Consider the following 21668-nt stretch of genomic DNA (forward strand, 5'->3'; position numbering starts at 1 on the left):
GAGCCAGGGAGACGCCCTGACTCCACCTCCAGATGCAGGGAGGTGGCAGGTGTGGGACACAGGCAGGCAGGGAGGGGACGGGGCGGAGCAAGTTCAGAAGCAGCACCTCCTCAGAGGGGCCCGTCTGCAGGGCATGGGCCCGTTAGTAAGTGGAGGGGACCAGCCACTGCAGTCAGGGCTCCCGGGTCACAGTGCATATCACACCGAAGGGACGCAGAGCAGCGACTTAAATGTAAGAGGAAACCCACCGTGTACAGAGAACCGTGGCAGTGTTTTTACATAAACCTGCTTGGGGAAAACAGCCCTCAGAAGCCTTTCGCAAAATCAGAAGACAAATGGAGGAAATATTTGCAATGTACAACGTAGAGCTCATTTTCTTAACGAATAAAGAACTCCTGCAATTTAATAAGAAGGAAACAAGCCAACAGAAAAAGAGCAAGGGCCAGGACACAGTTTATAGAAACGGAAAACAAGTCTCACTTCTGAGACAGATATCCGACTCCGAGACTGCACGTTGCCTGGCGAAGATCGACGACTGCCATGAACACGCCCAGGGCGTGGGGGTCAGACCTGGGGTCCAACGTCAGGAACACGCCGAGGGCGTGGGGGTCAGACCTGGGGTCCGACGTCGGGAACACGCCGAGGGCGTGGGGGTCAGACCTGGGGTCCGACGTCGGGAACACGCCAAGGGCGTGGGGGTCAGACCTGGGGTCCGACGTCGGGAACACGCCAAGGGCGTGGGGGTCAGACCTGGGGTCCGACGTTGGGAACACGCCCAGGGTGTGGTCATGGTGGACTGACATCACTTCTGAGAGCCACACTGCAGTCTCACCACATGGTACTTGCCCCACCGCCCTGACCAGCACCCCCCTCCCAGGAGTGAAGCCCAGGAAGCATTCACGTGTGAGAAGACACGCGTGTGAGAAGACACGCGTGCATGCACACCTGCCGCAGGACTGCTGGCCACAGCAAGGGGGCAGAGCCGTTGCCAACACTGAACCTCCACGCACACCACGGCCGTCCGCACGCGGAGGCCACGCGGGCACGGGGCAGCCCCTCCCACGGCAGAGGAAAGGCCCATGAGCCACAGAGAAACCGGACAAACTTTTCCAAAACTCTGGGAATTAACACAGACTCAGAACAATCCAAGGAGTGTTCATCCGAGAAAACAGCTGGGCCTGAGCCGGGCCGCTCTGTGGCTTCAGTGTGCGCTGCTCCCACTGCCCCTCAGCTCCGGGCCCGGGAGGGGGAGCCTCATCCTCAGGGCATGGCCACTAGATGACCGCCCAGCGGCTCCCTGGAGATCGCACTCGCAGGGCCGGCTCGCCTCTGCCTGAGTGCTCGGTGCGGGTTGTTTAACGATGCAGCTGCTGGCGGGATACCAGCTGGGCCAACCAGAGGCTGACCAAGACCCCAAGCCCTCACCTCTGACTGACCTTGAAGCTCTGCACAGGTGGGAGGGGAGGCAAGGCAGCGCTGGCACTGCCTGGCGGAGTGCTGAAGGTCCATCATCAGCTGGGCAGCACACTGACCCAGCAGAGACCTCACGGCCAAGCACAACAGAGAACACAGACTTTACAGAACTCATCAGACACCGAGCAGCCTGACTCCCAGGCGGCTATGTCATATTAATTAAAATGTCCGATTTTCAATCACAAGACAATTGTGAGACACACAGAGACAGGAAGTGTGGCCCGCACACAGGCCAACCAGGAGTCCACAGAAACCGCCCTGGCTCCGCCCAGCTGGTGAACTTCCTGGACAAAGGCTTCCATGCAACCACTCAAACATGTTCGGAGAACTAAAGGGAACCACAGCTCCAGAATGAGGGTGAGAGTGACGTTTCACCAGAGAGAGCGTCAGGAAAGAGGAAATCGCAGGCGAGAACAAGCGGAGTGCTGGCGCTGAGAAGTACGAGGCCTCTTCCAGCGAAACCGAGAGTCACCAGCAGGCCCATCGCACCTTCACTGGCAGCAGGAGGAGCCTGGGCCTGAAGAGAAGCCACCAGGTCCAGCCTGAGGGACAGAAAAAAGGGTGAAGAACAAACAGGCCTCAGAAACGTCATCGGCCAAACGGCCGCGCACACAATGGCAGCCGAGGGTGAGACGGGGCGGGACTCCCCCACAAAGTAACCGTCAAACCTTCCAAATTCCACATCAAGAAGCTCAACAACTTCCAAGTAGGACACACACGATCCACCCGGTGCCCCCCAGGGACACCGCCAACGACAGGCAGCTGGGAAGCAGCAGGAGACCCTCCCGTGCCGAAGGCTCCGCGTGTCAGTGGCAGCGGCTTCTCGTCAGGTCCATGAAGCCAGACGGCGATGGGGGGCGGGTTCCAGTGTTAGCTGTTAGCGAATTCTCCTCCCAGCAGAGCCTGTCTTCATAATGAAGGAGAAGGAACGAAGGCATTCCCAGACAGACACGGAGAGAACTCACTGTCAGATCTCCCTTCAAGAAATAAAAAAGGCATCTCTGAGGCCCAAGTGAGAAAACACTAGACTCAACCCCACCAGGAGAAGAGCGCTGACAAAGGCAACCACAGAGCCAGACAGAAGATGGCATGATTGCACGTTTGTTCCTGAACCTTGCCTTCCCTCTGATGCAAGCCAGCTGCACAAAGCAGGGCCCTGTGCGTGTTCACGACACCATTCACAGGCCGCACATCAGCCTAAAAGCCTGCTCTACTTGGTCAAGCATTGCATTCACTCACCCCTATTGCCAGGGCAGGGCCAGACCAAATAATTTCACTCAAACTCCCAAAATACTTTCTTCTGGCCCTACAGAAATAAAGATTATAAACGAATACTATGAACAACTATATGTCAGCAAATTGTAACAACCTAGATGAAATTCCTACAAACTACTGAAACTGACTCAGGAGGGAATGGAAAATCAAACCGATCTATAAAACACTGAATTAGTATAAGACAAGTGAAAACTTCCCATCTGTACAAAAGTCACATGAAAAGATGCTCAAGCCTGGTTGGTGTGGCTCAGTGGTTAAGCGCCAACCTATGAACCAGGAGGTCACGGTTTGATTCCTGGTCAGGGCGCAGGCCCGGGTTTCGGACTCGATCCCCAGTGTGGGGCGTGCAGGAGGCAGCCGATGATTCTCTCATCATTGATGTTCCTCTCCCTCTCTGGAATCAATAAAATAGTATTTTTTTTTAAATGCTCAATATCACCAGTCACTAGGAAAATGCAAACCAAACCTCACCCACGAGGATGGCTGTGGTTGAAGACAGATGCTAACAAGTGTCAGAGGATGTGGAGGAGTCAGAACCCTCACAGCTGGGGAGACAGACGTACAAGGTGCAGCCGCAGGGAAAGCAGGTCAGCAGTTCCACAGAAGGCTAAACAGTCGCCCTGTGAGCCAGCAATTCCGCTCCTAGTTACATGCCCACGAGAAGTGAAAACGTGTCCACACAACACACAAATGTTCCCAGCAGCATTATTCCCAAGTCAAAATGTGCCAATATCCACGTCGCTAGCGAGTGGATAAACAAAGGCACCTCCAAACGCTGGAGCAAGCGGGCAGTAAAGGGGAGCAACTTTCTGGCACTGGCTGGACACGGGAGAACCTCGGACAGCCACGCTGTCCTGAGCCAGACAGGCCATCAGGGCTCCATTCCATGCAGGGTCCAGAACAGGGAAATTCAGACAGGCAGTAGCTCAGAGGGGCCTGGACTGGAGGTGGGGAGTGGCCACTCCTGGGGACGGGCTGCCTTTCAGGGGGATGAAGTTCTGCAACTACGTGGTGGGGGTGGGGGGACGGTTCAGCACTGGAAACACGTGGTGCCACTGCCCGCGTGCCTTAGAGAGAGTACGGCACGCGAGCTGTAACTCAACTAGGTCGTGTTTGACACACAGTGGGCTCATGGAGCCGGCACCAAGGCAGGGGGAACCGGACCCTCACTGTGCAACGGGCGGGTGCCCGCTTCCCTTTGTGTTTGCATTAAAACAGCATTTACACAAGTGGGGCTTTTCCTAGAGTCCCTGAGCGGGTGACCCCCGCAGAGGGCTGGGAGGTGGCTGGGGTGGCCACACGCACATTCCCACACTGAGAAGTGAAGGAGAAATGAAGACATTCCCAGACAAGTGCACGTGGGGAGAATTCATGGCCTGAACACACCATGAAGTGCGCGGGCCCTGCCAGGTGCCCGCTGGGGACACGGCTGCCCGAGGTGAGCCCTGTGCGCCCAGCGCCTCTTAGAAAGGCCCGACCCATAACCCAGATGGTGGTGGCCCCCATGGCCACGGCGCGTCCACACCCTCAGCATTTTAATCAGAAGATGCACCATTTCCTCACATTGCACACAATCATGGAGACGGAGGCCACAGCCCAGACCTGTCCGCCCTCCCCTCCGGGGCCCTGGCAGAGGGAGAGGAGCTGAGAGCAGAGGGGGCCACAGCGCAGGGGCCCCTAACTCAGCGCGTAGTTAAACTGGTTTGCAAACTTCTCGTGCTTCTTCCGGTCCATCTGGTTCATGGCTGTGACCACCCTCTGCACGGCCGCCCTGCAGGGAGAGCAAAGCGAGATGTGAGCAGGGAGCCCGGCTGGTTCCTGACCAGGGCCGGCTGCAATGGGGTTGGGTCCGGAGGCGGACGCGGCCCTCGGACCTCTCTCAGACTGCAGGCTGGTGAGTGACACAGCGCGGAAACGGCCGGCGCTGGAGCCCAGGAGGAAGCCCCGAGGCCGCGAAGCAGCGACTGCTGGGCCCTGTTCCAGGGGCTCGGTCACCCAGCTCTCCTCAGGGCCCCCGTCACACAGCTGCTGCGAGCAGCCCAAGGATGCAGCGAGGACACGGCTCCGGGTCAGCACCCAGGGTACCCTTTGCCCCTGGCTGATCCACAGGAAACCAGCCTCGTGCTTGGAGCCTGGGGCCTCGCCCGCATCTGGACGTGGGAGGACACAAGCCAGCAGTGAGAAGCCTGGGGGGCTCCAGGTGGGCACCCAGGGAGCTGCCCTGCTGCCCAGCCCCACCTGGACCGGGGAGACAGCACAGCCAGCCAGGAGGGCAGGGGCATCACCTGCCCCGTACATTCAGCTGAGAGCCATCAAGGGCGTAACTCCGAGGAGGGCGGCCCTGCCTCATGGGGTTTCCTCAACAGAAGCCACAAACACTCTGGCCACACCTTGAGCTGGTGGGAGCCTCTGACCACAGCAGCGGGCGGGGCGGTGGGCTGCTGGGCTGGCAGCCTTTCTACGAGGGTCCTGCCCTGACCCCTGACCCCAAGCTGCTGTGAGAGCAGCACGTGGAGTGACCACCGTCCTGGTGGCACCGGCTGAGCTCTGCTGGGGCTGAGCCCGTGCGATGACCGTTCCGCCCGACTTGGAGGGGACTGGCCTCCCTGAAGTCATCGGGTGGACACCCCTGAGCACTGACCACGAGGCCCCAGGCCAGTGCCCAGCCCTCCAGGTCGGCCGGGCAAGGGAAGACCCAGGCTGGCTCCGCGCCAGCAGCCCTGCTTGGGAAGAGGCTCACCCATGACCTCGGGGCGACCGCTCCAGGCTCCACCCGAGGGCCTGCTGCCCCTCCCTGGCCTGGAGCCCCCATCTGCCAGGGCCCAGTGGCCACACGAAGAGATGCACAGCAGAGGGGGTGCCAAAGGCCTCAGGGGACGGCTGGGAGCTTGGTCAGCTGCCCTCTGGGGCTGATGAGGGGCTCTTACTTAGCGAAGACCTTCTTGGCGATGCGTGTGCGGGCGGTGTCTGCCTGCTGCTTCAGGTCGGTGAGGCCGGGGTGCCTCCTCTTCTTGCCTTTGCCTCTCCTGCCAGCCCTGGACGAGCCAAGGTCCACCCCTGTGGCCACCTCCACATCCCTCATAAACTCGGGGTCCTGCCAGTCTGCAAACAGACCCGAGACTTCAGAAAACACCTGGCACCACCCGCGTGCCTCTCCCCGATCGCCCAGTGACCGAGGGGCAGGGAGGCCGCTGGCCATTCCCTAGGGCTGAGGCCACTGCCTGCGCCCTAGGACGCAGCACCTGCACCACCAGCCAGGAGAGCTGGGCTGGGGGCAGGGCCTCTCACAGCTGCTCCTGCCGTCCAGGCTGGACTGTCCCCCCAGGCCCCCATCACGGCCTCTTGACCTGCCTGCTGGCCGAGGGCACGCACAGCAGGGGGCCCTGGCGAGGGGGCAGGGAGGGCTGGGCTTTCTTTGTGTTGGTCCAAAGGTGACTTGGCCACAGGTCTCAGCAGTGAGGGTGTGTGTTCACCCGGGGCCCTGTCCCTCCTGCACGCGCCCTTCGCGGCCAGGCCTGGGGGCGGCAGTGGCCACAGGTGGCACCAGGCCCGGCCGTGTGCTCATGTACAGGGCTGCTGAGGGCTCTGTCTAAGGGGGCTCTGGCCCGGGGCAGGGGCAGGGGCAGGCATGGGGGTCAGAGACCAAGGTGCCCACTCTGGCAGCCAGGGCCTGGTGCTCTGAAAGGCCACAAGGGGCCCATGAGACATGGTGTGGGTCCAGCCAGCAGCTCAGAGGGCCACACAGGTCAGGAGTCGCAGCACAGCACCCTGGCTCGGCCAGGCAGACCTGCAGGGGGTGCTGGGCCCCCCACCTCGCGAACGGGAACCTGGGGGGCGGGCTGGGAGCAGAGCACGCAGGGCACAGGGAAGCCGTGCGGCAGACAGACAGATGGCGAGGCCTCCCCAAGTTGATTTTTTGAAGTGAAGGAAAACGGGCTGCAGAGCTCAGATACAGAGACGATTAATCCAAGATTAAGGAAAACTGTCTAAACAGTTTATCTCCCGGTAATAAGAAGGCGTCACAGTTTAGGAGCCCAGTGAATGGAGCGATTGTTTAAACACAACGGAAAACGCAGTGCCCGCGCGAGATGGAATGAGCATCTCGGGGAAATGAAGGAGCAATTTAAAGCCCCTGGAGAAAATCAATAGCAGCCGGGCGCGCCTCCTGCGAGGCTGAGCCTGCATTGTCACCGGGGAGGCCCGGGAAGAAAATTGCCCCGCGTGCGGGAGGCGGGATCGATACCGCAGTTAGTGCAGAGACGCTATTTCACATCTGACTGGCCAGCCCGGCCCGGCCGCGGCCCATACCTGTTGTTAACAAGTCACCACGGCCGGGAACAGACACTCCTCAGGGCGACACAAAAACAGGCTCTCAATTTGCTCCTGAGTGTGCACCTCCAGGGAGGCTGGCCTGCGGGTTAGCAGGTCCGACCCTCCTGCCCGTCGGGCCAGGGCCAGGCGCCGGCCGGGCATCAGGCTAAATCTAATCTCCGTCTCTGGGGACAAAGGAAACACTCCACTAATGACAAACACCGCTGGGACCCCACACGCTGGCCAGCACCCCCCAGACTCAGCTGCCTCCCACCTTCCTCGGGGGTCTGGGGAAAGGACACCCGGTGGCCAGGGCCTCAAGACTCCAGTCCACTGAGCGCCCACGTGCTGCCCAGCCGGTGACGGCACTGCCCGTCAGACCCTCGCGGCCCTGCTGCATGGCATGTGCCCCAGCACCAAGCTGACACGCGCACCACGGTGAGACAGCTCCCTACGCTGTCCTGAGCATGACGACGAGGGGCTGCAGCCCACTGGCCAGCACATCTGAAACTGGCCCTCTGCCAGAAGATGGGGAGCCTGGCGAGGACCCCACAGAGCATCTGGAGACACAGCGCCCCTCGCCTCTGCCCAGACACACACACACACACACACACACACACGCAAAACACAAGTGCAGCACACGAACACATGGGTGTACAAACCACACACGGCGCGCACACTCACACACTATACACGCACAGAAACCACACACACGTACGCACACACACACCGCACATGCTAGGCACAGGGATGGGGCTTGGCGAGAGCCAGACCGCAGGTATGAGGGCAGAACGAGCTGCTTCCTCTAAGCAGCATGGGCTCAGCCCATCAGCTGTTCTTGCCTCAATTCCCTCATGTGCCTGCAAAGCCTGATTCAGACCCCAGAGCCCCACAAGCCAGTGGTGACAGGGGCTTCGGGAGTGGGTGTGCCCACTCTCCCACAGGAGTGCCCGACACCCACAGGCTGTGTGGACCCAGGGGCCCAGCTGGCGAGGCAGGGTCCACACACAGATACACAGAGTCGCCCTGGTGGCTGCTGGGACCCACTGTCCCCCAACAGGGCCCCCCCCCCTCACCAGGTGCCCACCTGAGTGCCCGGCCTGCCTCTGCAGCTGCTGCCTCTGCTCCCGGGCCCTGTCCTCCGGGTGCAGGGGCCGCCCCGTGTCGTCTCTGGGGATGATCTTGCCGTGGAACGGGCACTGGGGCAAAGCACAGTGGTCGTCATCCTCTGCCTCTCGCCACCCACCCTCACCCCTCGAAGGCAGGTGCCAGGGAGCTGCCGTCACGGAAAAGGGTGAAGGGGGCGCCTGGTGCCTGAGTCAGGCCCCGCGGAGCAGGCGGCCCAGGCACAGCCCAGGGTTGAGTGGTAGCTGCAGCCAGCACAGGCCCCCAGGCCCCCACGGACACGCTCACCTTCAGCCGGTCCTGGCGCTCACAGAGCCGGCCGTCGGGCCTGGGGGCCCGGCACCGGTGCTGCACGGGCTCGAAGCTCCCTGCGAAGGTGATGTGGCGGCTCCGCAGCACCTCCGAGACCTCGGCGCTGTCCACCTCCTCATCCACCTCGCTGGGCTTCCAGAAGCGGTGCTGAGACTCCACCCTGCAGGCGGGCCCGCCTGTGAGAGCCGCGCGGGCTTGCGCCCCAGTGGGGCTCCTGAGGGCAGAGCCGTGCCCCCTGGTCTGTGGGGCCGGAGCGCAGGCGAACACAGCAAGGGGCTTCCCACCCTCCTCAGGGCCCCAGGCCCAGCCGCTCAGAGCCCGAGGAGGCCAGAGGGCGAGGGCAGTGGGATGAGACCATGGTGACAAGGGCTGGAGGAGCCTGAACGAGGGGAGTGCCCTGGGCCCTGGCACCCGGATGCCTGTCTGCGGGTGGCGGTGGGAGCAGGGCAGGCCCCAGACCAGACGCGCCTGCACTCACTTGAGGACCTTCCCGGCCGCAGGCTGCTCCTGGCCCCAGTTGCACAGGTCCACCCCGAAGGGCACCACGGGCGCCCGGGCCCGCTCTGCTGCCAGCCTCCCGGCTTCCTCCGGTGCCAGCGGCGCCCTGCAGGGGCCACAGAACAGCAGGGCGCTCCGACCGTGCACACCTAGGCCGCCACAGCCACCGCCTCTCCCTCTCCCTCCCTGAGCACAGGCCGGTCGGCTCCAGGCACCACTGAGGCTGTGAGGAGCCCGGCTCCCACTGCTCAGGGAGCGGCACGGGGAGCGGGCCTTGGATCTGGGGCCCTCGCCCTGGGCTGGGTGCCCCCACCCGCTTCTGCCCCACCCCCACCCCCATAGGCACAGGTGCTGGCAGGTGTGCCCTGGCCAGGTGCACACCTGGGGCTGCCATCAAGGAGCTCGAGGCCGTGCCTTGGGCAGAGGCGGGGTGACCGGGAGTCACCTGGGGCTCGGGCACGGGGCTGGGGGCAAGTGGCTGCGGAGCCGGTGGAGCTGGGCGGCAGCAGAGGTGGGGTCGCTCGCCTCCTCGTCCGTCCTCCTCCTCTTCCTCGCCAGCAAGCCCTGCGCAGCCAGGTCTTTCTCTGACCCTGAAACACATTCCTGCTCCTGGTCACCGTCCTGAACAGACCCCTGCACTGTGCCCCCAGCCCAGGAGGAAAGGTGTGACCCGGGGTTAGCAGGAGGCCTGCAGGTCAGGGCACCAAGGCCTCCAGCAGCCATGGCTGCAGCCCACGGAGGGCCGGCCCTGCCACCAGCCAGCTGAAGCCCCGATGCTGGCACCTGCAGCATCCCCCCAGAACACAGCCACCGATGGGCCCACACGCCCAGCGTCCACCCCCACATTCCTGGGGCAGACAAGGGCAGCGTCTCAGGCACCACGGAAGCCCACTGCCCTCCCTAGACCAGCTGGCCAGCCTGTGCTGCCCAGTACCCACCTGTCTGTACATCCCACCCGCGGGGGACTGACTGAAGCATGGGCGCCCAGCTGTGCCCAGGAGCCAGGTTACCATCTTGTGCGGGGGATGTACAGACATTGATAAACTGCAGAAGCAAGCAGTGGACAGCAGATATAAGTATGAATCTTTAATTATTAGGGATGACCTTCAGAATGAATGTTTGGGGGCTCACCTGCAGGTATTTCAGTGAGTTTAGATAGAGAGGAAAGGAGAGAGAGAAACACGGAGAGGGGAACATTGATCAGTTGCCGGCCACATGCAGAAGGGAGCAGGGGTGAGCAGCTGCCAGGGGCGCACATGGCCCACCGCCTATCACAGAAGATGTCTGCCCGCCCTGCCCCAGGCACCCTGGAGCTCTGCCGTCCGCCCCATTCTTGGGGTCCCATGCTGAGAGGGGGACACAGGACAGAGCCCCTTAGAGTGACTGTGTCCACCTCTGGCCACCTGAGCATGAGCTTTGAGGCCCAGGCCCCACTGACGAAGGCGCCCACATGCCCACTTGGGAGGCTGATGGCACGCCATTAGGAACACACGGTGGCCCGCACAAGCATGTATGCACGCGTGCACGCGCACGGAGAGGCTGGTAATGACACTGGGGTTTGGATGGATACAGTCACAGCCCAAGATCAATATGAGAATTCCTGAGTTACAAGAATGAAATATATTTTTCATTGATTTGTTGTTTTAAACCATTAAAAAGATGGGTAAGCGTGTTAGAGCGGGGTAAATACTCGGGGCACTAAAAAAACACCGCCATCTCACACTGCGGTAGAAAATCAATCTCGCCGACGTACTTTCCAAGTGCAGCCGGAGAGCAGGCGCGCGGGCGGCACGCGGCTTTCAGGGGAACTTTCAGGGGAGGCTGGAAGGGAGGGCCCGCGGCCCCGGCACCGCCCCGGCGTCGGACTCGGTGCAGGGCTTGGTGCAGTCTCACTCCCACGGTTGCTTTAGGAAGAATCATGGAAATGCCCAAATCTCCTTTTTTGTTTAAACTGATGAGTGGCACCATCCGCCTGGAGCATTAAGGCAGGCGGGGCGGACGGATCAATCCAGGAGAGGAGGCGAGGCACCCACAGCCAGCCTCCGCCTGACACTATTGATTTTGCCCAGTCCAGCTGGCCTTGTAATTAAAATGTAAATTTGAGAAAGAGACTGCGTCCTGACAGACGCAGGATTAAGGGGAAGATAAAAGCCCCTCCGTGAAAACTCCGAGGAAATGCGAGCTCCGTGTCCGGGGCTGGCTCCCGCGGACCAGGAACAGGCCGCAGGCCCCGCGCTCCATGGAGAGCAGGGCCGGGTGCAGACCGCGGGGGCTGACTGCAGCCTGCCAGGGCACCGCGCCAAGCGCACCTCAGGACCGTGGCCCATCAGCGGCCCAGATCCCACCCCGAGGCCCCATGCAACGCCCCTCCACCACTCACCGTCCTCGGGCCACAGGTGTTCAGGGACACAGGCCTCGTACCCCTCCTTCTCCGGGACCTCCACGAAGTCGCCATCATCCTCGTCCTCGTCCTCGTCCTCGTCTCCCAGGGCCGCCGCCTGTGGGACACCCCAAGGCTGAATGGGAGGAGCAGGCAGAGGTGGAGGTGCCGGGGCCCCAGCTGGGGTCAGCGTTGTGGCTGTACTCACTGACCTGTCTCCAAGCCCACCCGCTCGCTCCTAAAACCACCAGCTCTGTGCACCCCCCTCAAACCCCAACACGAACCTGCAGGCACCTCAGAGCACCCCAGAGCAGGTCTCACCCTAAAAGGCAAGGCCCAGGGAGGTGACAGCCCAGCTCGGCTCGGCCCGGCCACAGCACCACGCCCTGTTCTGGGCCAGCTGGAGCCTCGGGTGCTGCTGTGACCACAGCACTTCTGGAACATTCTGTCCTTAACAACGATGCTAAAAGCCACCACAGGAAGTTTCCTTTGGACGCGAGGCCCCGCCCAGGTCCGTGTGATGGGTCCTCGCCCTCCCGACTCAGTGGGAGTGGCAGGCCCTGTGCACGAAGGGCGGGTGCTCCTAGAGGAGCTCCCACACGGGGCGACCAGGGCCAGGCACACGCCAATCAATGTGCAGGGCCACGCACACTGGGGGCAGGAGTCCTGGCCAGAACCTTATGAAGCCCAGGACGGCTCAGCCCCCCATTCCCAGGGGAGCCACGCCCCTCAGACGTCCTTCCTGAGAGGGAGAGGGCCACAGCAAGAGGCACCCAGAAACCCCGCCCACGGCCCCCACTGTGCCTTCAGGCCAGGCCCCCTAAGAAAAGGCGGCAGGAAGGAAGACAGACCCTGTCCCATGAGCACCAGCAACGGGCTGGTCAGGCTCAGAGGCAAACGCAGGTACAGGGCCATCTGACACAGGCCCCGACACAACACTGGCCACAGGGGGCGGCGCGCGTGGCCCCATGGCCAAGTCCAGGCCGAGGCACCCTGGGCTGCAGGCGGTACCTGGTTCCGCAGCCCAGAGGCATAATCAGATGCAAATGCACTTGGTTTGGGTTCCGGCAGCCCTGCCTCGGAGTGCGGAGACATCCATCACTGGAAACGGCAATTTCTGTTATCAGCCTAACACTGATCAAAGGGAAGCCTGTCTCCGCCGCTGACCTGTGAAACGTCCCAATTATACTCTTTGGAAATGACAGGGGCACTTAACTCCCGAGCTGAGCAAATGACGACAATCAATCACGTTTGAATAACAATGAGCCGCGGACCTGAAAATTATTTTTGTATAGAATCTCCCTGGAATTTATGAAAGGGAAAGCAGCCCAAGGTTCGAGGGCATGGCGGCTCCCGGCCTCACAGTGCGCACCCAACACTAAACAGAATTTATGTGTTTTAATTTCCTAAAAGGTAGATGTGGACCGACCGGGTGCTACAATGCAGAACGCAGATGCCACATTTTAAATATGGGGGTCGTTTTCATAAAAGACTGTGCTTATCGCTCCCACCCTCGAATTTCACCAGGGACTTGTGTTAAATTTCCACTTTCTAAAACACATTCAGCTGCTGAGCTAACTAGCAGGAACACACACCTTCACTCCGCGCCCGAGTCCGGGACAGGCTGGGGCGAGGACCTCTGCAAGCGCAGGCGGCTGGGCTGTGAGAACTGCCTCCGGAGGTGCCAGCCGGGCCACCCTCAGCGCTGGGTCAGCTCACTGCAGCCGAGAGCAGCCTCCGGCCACACCACCCTCAGCTCGACAGCTCCCCCTGCCGTGTGGGGTCCCAGGGGAGCTCAACAGGCCCAGGGAGTCTGCACGGGGCGCCCAGGTAGGTGGGGAAGGCACTGCTGCCCCGCCCTCCGTGGCCCCTGCGTGCGTGGCCTGCCCGTGGGCCTCGCACCAAGCACCTGTTCCAAGAAGCACCGCCCCCACAGGCTGCCACTCCTCCCACGACCTTGGACCCAGCACAGCTGGCCACGAAGGCCTGCACCTGAGCTCCTGGGCCAGCCCCGCGGTTCAAGGCAGCAGCAACAACCTCCCCAAGTGGTCAAAGGTCACGGATGGGGTCAGAACCCTGCACTGGGAGGGGTTGGGGGAGGCACTGGGGGCAGGGCAGAGCAGGCGCCAGGATGCCCGAGGAGCCATCCTCTGGGAGGAAGTCACACCCTGAGGTGGCCTCCGCTGAAGGTGTCCCCGGGGCAGCTTCAGATCTCCACCTGACCTGGCGCCTCCTCTGGGACTCGTGAAGGTCATGCCGGCCACGTGCTCACCCCGAACAGGTGAGGGCCCGGCAGGCGGTCAGTCCTCGGCCACCGGACTCCTCCTGCGCTTTTCGAAGCTTTCAGACGCACAGCCCGCCCGCGGTCAGGGAGGCCTAGAGGAGGCCATGGCCTCGCTGGTTCTATACGAACGGATTCTTCACCCACAGTTAAAAGGATCTAGAAAAATGAGCCTCCACAATCATAATTAAACAAGCAATAAAATGGCTAAAATATACAACGCAATCAGTTTGCAGAAGTGAGGTAGCGAGGATACTAATTACCGGAGAGGGGATGGGAAGCGCGCCTCGCGCCAGGGCAGCCCGCCCACCAGGCCGCCCGATACAGCTGGGACCATTAAATAAATTCTGTGCGATCTAATTAACTTGGTGCGCAATCTCAATTACTTTTCACCCAAGAAATCACTTCTGTTCAGTTTATGTGTGTTTCCCTTTTAAAAAAAAAATGATGTAAGGCCTCGTCAGACAAGTGAGCTCCCACCTGCATTTGTCTCCCAGCCTTGATGGCTATGCATTTAAAACCCCATTCTATCTTATAAACTAAAAATTAAACGTGCTCAGCTGTGATGGCCGTCATCCGGCGGCTATTTATATGCTAATGCCCTCCCAGAAGGCCGTGCAAATTGCCCAGCCAGGCCGCTATCTCAGCAGCATCAGAGAGCAGAGGACACGGGCAGCGCACGGACCCCACAGCCTGCGTGGCCTAGCCCTGAGCTGGGGACAGGAGCCGCCCGTCCTCGAAGGGCTGTCCCTTCCCTCTCTGGCCTGATGGCTCGCAGGAGTGAGCTGCACGCAGCCTGCGTGGGGCTGCTCCCGTGGCCAGGCCCGTTGCTGGGGGTAGGAGGGCGCTGCGCCTGGAGGTCCATCTCGGGGGTGAGGCTGGGGTCCAGCTCTGCTGGGTCTGGGCAAATGGGCAGCGGGCAGACAGGTAAGGGCGCATGCGTGAACCTCAGCGGATGGCAGCCAGGAGACAGGCGGGCGTCCACGCCAGGCTTTGGTCCAAATGGACAGCCCTCTCCTCCAGCGACCACAGGTGTGCCATGGAGGCCGCAGCCGTCAGAGTGCGCAGGGGCACAGAGCCTTCCCCCTGAGCTCCTGCACCTGACGGAGACCTCGCTTCCTGGCTGGGGAGGTGCTTCCAGCATGGAGAGGAAGCTCGATGAGGAGTCCTGCTCTCTGGCTCGGCCTGGCCTCCCAGAGCTCGGGAGGCAGGACTCCTGCCCCGTGACACTGGGTGGCACCCTCCCTGGGTGGCTCGGTCTTGGGAGGAAGACAAGGCTCGCACAACTGCCCAACTCAGTCTTCCCACCTGTAAAATGGGCTATAGCATGGCCCCTGGGGGAGCTGCCTCTGGCATTAGAGGAACAACATGTGAAGGTGGCTGGAGCACAGGGCTGGCAGGGCCGTTGGGAAGGCGAGCTGATGCAGGTGTTTGCGGGGGTGGGGGGAGGGGGCGCTGGGGCGGGAGAGGCCTGGCTGAGATGCTCCCCAGTCCCAGGAGATCAGCATGCAGACCCTCCCTGCTCTCAGCCCCTCGAGGCAGCGGCCTGGCCTTCAGCATGATGGAGGGGCCACGTCACAGGAAGGTTGTTTACTGGCCCTGCCGAGTCCAAGGTCCCCGCGCCACTGATTTAGTTCCGCTGCCTCTCTGGGAGCCTGACACGTCCAACATTTCATTCCCTGCGTTTCCTGCCCTGTCCTTTTCACCTACAGGAGGCCGGGCCCACACAGAGCGGCCGGGCCTCGCTCCACAGTGGCCCCGGCCCAGGACCCTCACGTGGCTGCCAGAGCCCGGCGATGGTGGGAACAGGGTCCGTGTGGGCTTTAGCCACTGACACACGTAAGCCAATGTTATTTTAAACCCCCACTGCGGGTAGTTTAAATAGACCGACACTTAAAATTATTTTTTTCTGACTTATTGGTGAGGGGAAATTACTATTTTGTTAATTACACAACACTAAGGAATTGGTGATCTTAGCTCCATAATTAAAAGTTTCCAGAGGATGTTTATCAGCGTAACGGATGCAGCCCGTGATCGTGCCGCTGCCGAGCTGCCGGCTGGAGACTAAATCTCCCAGGGCTGCTGCCTATCGATCGGGGCGAGATTTATCCCAGCCGTTCCCCAGCGCAGGCGGCGAGGCCTCTATAAAGCACCGTTAGACCCATTTAAACCGGCTTAAATATTTCCTAAAGACAGAACATCTACATCAAAAGGAAAACAATATGTAGGAACCAGTGGCTACGAGGACAGAAACAGGAAATCAAAAGAAAAAGGCCCCCCTCCACCCCCCAGTGCAGCTGCGGGAGGAGAGGCCCCGCGTTCGGACCTTGGAGAGCCAGGCTCCCCTCCCGTGTCTGGGGCTCGGGTCGCTGGGACCCGGGGACCCTCTCACACAGTGACCAGCTCTCAGATGTTAAGTCACTTACTGAACCCACACCCCGCTCAGCCAGGCCCGGGCTAAGTGGGGAGGCACCGAGGCCAGGGATTTAACCCCAGGCGTCTTACAGGAAAACCAGCCAAGAACAATGCGATCCGAGTTTCTAACTACCAGCCGCAGGCGGCCGCCCGGCGCAGAACAGAACGGGAGCAGATGCACAGATACCGCGGCGTCTATTCTGGGAACGGCGCTCACCTGAGCCGCGCTGCCACTCAGCCCGGCCAATCGCTCCATCTGCAGCCCCGGAATGAGCTGTCTCCGGGGACCGGCGCGCAGGCCTAGACATCAGCCCCCGGAGCGCCTCGTCTCTGCCTCATCTCCGCCCGCTCCTTCCCTGACAGGCAGGCGCCTCCCGCCTGCTCCCGCGCTCAGTCAGACCCTGGCCCGCACCGCCCTGCGCTGCACGCACAGCGCCCGCCTCGGTTTACCCTGTTGTCAGCCCCTCGCCAGGCCAGGCCAGGCCCTCCAGCCTTCAGAATGGGCGGTGGCATCTCCTCGACCAATGGCTTCCCACTCCCCAAGCCGCTCCTGCCACAAGCAGCCTGGAGCTGCCTCACGGACGACCAGGGTGGACACTGACCCTCCCACCCACACAGCATCCGCAGACGCCCGGGGCAGCACGCTGGCCCCTGCCCGTGAGAGGTGCGAGTCTCTGTGAGCTCGGAGGTGGTGGAGGTGCCGACAGGGCTTCTGCAAGCAACTCATGAACTCACAGCCACACCAACAGCCACCAGGCTCACTGCAGCCCTGTACCCGTCTGCTGTGAGCGTCCCTGACAGCCTCGTTTTCTTTGAAGACAAGATCGCCCTCTGCTGGCCCCAGGGAGCTGCACACTCCACAAAGTTGAGGCCCAACTGCTCAGAAACTCACCTGGAAGTCACAGGCCCCCACCCCAGGGACTGGGGACTCCCTGTCCCAGCCCCTCTACCTCCTCATCCTCAACTCCAGGGCCTGGTGAGGAAGGAACCGGAATGCACCAGAGCCCAGCCTCTCTGCTTAGAGGGCTGAGCTAGGGCCAGAGACTTTGCCGCCCCACCAGCCCTCACCCGACTCACCTCCCTCCCGCGAGGCCCCTCGGGCTCAATGTCCAGCTCCTGGGATCTCCGCAGGGCGGTTTCCAGCTCAGCCTTCAAGTCGATGGCGGCCTCCAAGTGCTGGCCACGTGCACCTGCGCGGGTGAACAGCTGCCAGCAAGGGCGCGTCACCCGGCAGGCTGGGCACCCTCCCCGCACTCCCCGCAGGCACGACCAGGCGCGCAGCCTCACCTGGACCCAGGTGCGCACAGCCGGCAGGAACTTGTTCTGGATGAGCTTGAGCGCGTCCCGGGCCGACTGGATGACGGCGCAGTTGTCCTCGTCCTCCTGCACCCTGAGGCTGCCTGCGGGGGAGCAGGGCCCCGGGCAGGTCACTGGCACTTCCCCCATCCCACTTCCATCACAGACCCCCTGGGACCCCAAACCTGACGCCCAAACCTGCTGCTTCATGATTTTGGCAAAGACCAGGGCAGCCTGACCTGATGCTCCTTCCCCTGGACCCGAGACCTCTACGGCTTCCCACGGACAGACAGGCCCGGCCGTCCACCGCCGCCCCCACTGCCTCAGGATGGAGGCCGGCTCCTCCCTGTGCCCAGCCAATCCAGCTGCCACCCCCACCTCCCACCGCTGCCAGCTCCCTGCCCCGGGCACAGGTGGGCAGTTCCTTGGGGCTCGTCAGGCGCTGGGTGAGGGCGTGCGTGTGAGGACGTCCTGCGGCTCCAGCAGGGCTGCCCTCCTCCCAAGAACACATCTGAAGGGCAACCCCACTCACACCCACAAGGACGGGCGTCGGGGCCGGTGAGGAAGCTCGGCGGAAGGGGGGGTATCGGGGTGAAGCCGCGAGGCTGGGACACCAGGGCCCCGTGGGCTCTGAGGGCACCACCTGTATCTTTGCAGACACAGCGAGAAGCCCCTTCTCCATCTCGTTTTCCTCCCAGGCCCGGCGGCCACCCTGGGACCCCGATGGACTGGGCAGCAGCCAGAGCCACCACGAGGGCACAGGGCAGGCCTTGGGGCCCACAGCCTAACCCCGCCCTGGGGGCCGTACCCTGCTCTCAGCCCCAACGAGTCTGGGCTGTCACAAGTGCCCGAGGGCCCTGGGCTGCGGCCACGAGGGAGCTCCGAGCAGCGGCAGGAGCAGGTACCTGAGAGCTCCACGTCCAGCGTGTACTTGTGGGAGCCCAGCCCATGGCGCCGCACAAAGTCCTCCTGGTCGCTGTCCTCCTCGTCCTCCTCGTCGCCCGAGGCCCCCGTGGTGGCCACTGGGCGGCGCGCACAGGCAGGCAGGCTCTTGCTGCAGCAGGGCTGCTCCTCGTCCCCGAGGTCTGGGGCGCTGGCCAGGCGAGGCGGGCCCTCCTCGGGCGCCCCAGAGGCCATGGCAGGCGCGACGGCCCCCCGGTGCGGCCCCAAGTCGAAGGGCACCAGCAGCTGGAAGCAGCTGTCCACCTCCGTGAGGCAGCCCCGGATGTCCCCGGACATTTCTGCGAAGGTCAAGACGCTACTCGTCGATCATGTCTCAGGACAGCACCGCCCGCCAAGGGCAGGGCCCGCTGTCTCAGGGAGACCCATCCAGCAGCAGGCGGGCTGCCCACAGCTCAGCCCCCCCGCCCCCCAGCCCAGCACCCTGGCTGCAGCCGCAGCCCCGGGGCCGTCCTCCCACTCCTGCTGACCCCGAGGGTCTTCTCTCAGCTGCGACAGCCACTCCTCGGCAGGTTTGTGAGGCCATGAGGACGCCCCCAACCTGAGTGCACCTGCACCCACGCCCACACGGCTCCCCCTCCTTGGGCCCAGCGACCTGCTGTGCACCTGCCGACCCCTGGCCAGAGGCAGGGCCACCTCCCCGTGCTCACACCCTGGCTGCCGGAAAGCAAATGCTGGGGTTGGCGGGGCTGCAAGAGCAAGTGAGGCCAAGAGACGAGGGGTAAAGCTCAGACACGGCCCACAGGCCACCGAAGGCTGCACATCTCGCCTCCCTGCCCGGCAGCACGGGGCGGGCGCGGCCAGCGTGACCACCGAGGGGGGCACGGCTCGCAGGGCCCTCCGGCTGCCCGCCAGGAGAGGTTCCTCGGGCCCAGCTGGTCTGTCCACCTGCCGCCCCTCACCCCCCACCGGGCCACGGAGACTCACCCTCCATCTCCCGCACGGCCTGCTCGGACCTTTCCCGGTAGATTCTGTCTAAACGCCTCTGCTTCTCCTCCTCTCGCTTCCTCTCCGCCAGCGTCCTGGCGTTCACATCCTGAAAATCCACCTGAGAGATTGAGATAAAACCCAACTGAATAGAACACAGAAAGAGCCAAGGCCCCAGAGAAGTGGCACTGGCACCGCCCACACCAGGCCTCGGAGTGTCTCCAGTTCAGTGTTCAGAACACCAGGGACCCGCTGGACGGCAGGCTTAGCTCCTGGCAGAGCCCAGCCGGCAGCACCTCCCAACAACGGGAGGCGGACAGACCGCGTCGCTCCATCAGCAGGGACGGGCACCGCCGGCTGGGCCCCGGGCCGAGACCACCACCTGAGGACGCGGGAGAGGCGCCAAAGGGTGTGAGGGTCCGAGGGTGGGGGCTTGTCAGAGAAGGGCTCTCGCTGTCCTTCCTTCCCCTGCCCACCTGTGGGCACCGGGGCCACAGGCTCCACTCCCCTCACCCTGGGGAGCTTCCCAGCTTCCTCCCAGAGCTGCGCCTCCCACCTGCTGGCCGCTCTCCGGTCTGCTCCATCCCCAACCCTGGCCCAGCCGCCAAGGGTCCCGGGCACGTCTGTCCACCACGCGAGGCCCACGCACCTGCTGGCTGTGTCTCAGGAAGTGGTAGCCCAAGGCGAGCTTCTTATAGGCCACGCCAAACTTCTCGCTCCAGCCCTGGACAGCCCGGGCGGCAGCCTGCCTCAGCCTCTGGGCGGCCTCCCGGGGGGGCGGCAGGGGCTGCCGGGGGTCGGTGCCCAGCGTGAGCTCCAGGAACCCCTGGAAGTCGGAGACGACCAGCAGCCGGAACAGGTGGGAGCGGGCGAAGAGCTCCTCGGCGACCTGGAAGGCGGAGAGGCGGACCTCGGCGTGCTCCTGCCTCAGCTGGGCCGTCAGCAGGTGGTAAGCGCGGCTCAGCTGCTCCTCCGAGGACCTGGGGACCCGGCGTCCTTACCAAGCGCCCGTGGGCAGGGACACGCCCTCTCTGTCCTGGTTCTCCCCCTTGTGCGGCCGCCCCCAGCCCCTTTCTGCTTCCGTAAAACCCGAGCCGAGCCCTGGCCAGAGCGGCGTCCTGTGCACCCAAGGGCTGTGGGTTCAGTGCCCAGCTGGGGCGGGCACGGGAGGCAGCCCATGGATGCTCCTCTCTCTCCCCCTCTCTCCACGTTCTCATGTGAGGTTAAGCAAAAATCAACAACAAAAACCCGCAAGCCAAGAATGGTTTTTACTTTAAAGGCTGAATTAAGAGTAAAGCTCAGACGGGTGGACGTTACAGGAGAGGGCAGCGTCCTGCGGGGAAGGGGGACGCAGGGGGACGCAGGGGGACGGGCCGCCGGCCACACCCCTGGCTTCCCCCGCTGAGCGGCTGCGCACAGGCCACCCTGCCACCTGCCCGGCGGCTGCTGAGGGCGGGTCTTCTGGGCGAACAGTCTGGGCTGGAACCTTCGGGGGGATGTAAGTTCTCATCGCGGAATAAGCACCTTCCAAGCCTCCGGCTTGTAGCACAGGGTGAGGGGTCTGAGCCGGAGGGAAGGGCGGTGGACACCCGCCCACCGGGGACCCTCAGCTCCCCATGGCCGGTCCCGACAGTTACCGCAGCAGATGCGCCCCCGGGACGCCCACCACCCGCACGGGAGACCAGCCTCCGCCGCGCGCCCCCCCCCCCCCCGCCGTCCGTTTGGGGCGCTTTCCCAGCGAGGCGCCGGGGAGCCGCGGGAGGCGCCCGGCCCGCTGGACGGACCCGAGGACGTACTTGCACATCTTCTTCAGCTCCTTCATCCTCTCGGGGTCCAGCCGGGGCTCCCCCGACGTCGTGAGGTCCTCGATCAACTCCGAGAGCCTCTGATCCATCGCGGGGCGCGGGAGGCGGGGAGCGAGGGGCCGCCCAGTGCTGCCGGCTCCCGGGCCCCGGTCTCCTGCGCCCACTGCCCGCAGCGATGGCCGCCTGGGCGCCGGAGGAGCCGGGCAGGCGGCGTCCCAGGCGAGGGCAGCAGGCGCTTTGGGTGGGAACCGGGGAAAGTGCAACACGGCCGCGCGGGCTCTGGGGCGGGGCGCGCGGGGAGGACGCGAGGCCCCGTCTGCGTCGCTTCCCCTGCGGGAGGCGGGGGGCGGCCGCCTTTTCCCAGCAGAGGGACTCGCGCCTGGGGGCCCTGCAGGCGGGGCAGGGGCAGGGGCAGGTGCCCCGGGAGGCGCGTCCCGGAAGGAGCGCCCGATCGAGGGCAGTGACTTCTGAGGGCGAATCAAGCCGCACTCGGGGCGCCCAGGGGACCCCGCCCCCGCCCCGCCCCCGCCCCGCCAGCCCCCAACGCGGAACTCGCACCCACGTCCGACGCCGCAGCCACCACGGCACCTACCGCGCTACCGGGTCGCTA

The 21668-nt window shown here is 63.3% G+C and overlaps 1 protein-coding gene across 1 annotated transcript; it reads right to left on the minus strand.

Annotated features, from left to right (window-relative positions):
* Positions 1–350: 350 nt before the first annotated feature.
* Positions 351–21236, minus strand: UVSSA (UV stimulated scaffold protein A). The gene is made up of 14 exons (XM_081092754.1): positions 21050–21236; positions 19903–20233; positions 19254–19374; positions 18272–18607; positions 17358–17470; positions 17148–17276; positions 11375–11492; positions 9440–9584; positions 8975–9100; positions 8473–8656; positions 8147–8258; positions 5676–5850; positions 4431–4519; positions 351–2015 (listed from the first exon to the last, which is right to left on the minus strand). The coding sequence occupies exons 1-14, from the start codon at positions 21145–21147 to the stop codon at positions 1942–1944; spliced, it is 2151 nt and encodes a 716-aa protein (XP_080948880.1). The 5' UTR covers positions 21148–21236; the 3' UTR covers positions 351–1941.
* Positions 21237–21668: the final 432 nt, after the last annotated feature.

The sequence above is a fragment of the Myotis nattereri genome, assembly GCF_964212035.1.
Source record: "Myotis nattereri genome assembly, chromosome: 1".
In the NCBI taxonomy this organism is placed as follows: domain Eukaryota; kingdom Metazoa; phylum Chordata; class Mammalia; order Chiroptera; family Vespertilionidae; genus Myotis; species Myotis nattereri.

Coding starts and splice junctions, on each gene's coding strand:
- UVSSA (XM_081092754.1), bottom strand. CDS start 21,147: ATGGATCAGAGGCTCTCGGAGTTGATCGAGGACCTCACGACGTCGGGG. Junction 19,375..19,902: donor TCCTGAGACACAGCCAGCAG/GTGCGTGGGCCT, acceptor TCAATCTCTCAG/GTGGATTTTCAGGATGTGAA. Junction 17,277..17,357: donor CTGTGCGCACCTGGGTCCAG/GTGAGGCTGCGC, acceptor CCTTGCTGGCAG/CTGTTCACCCGCGCAGGTGC.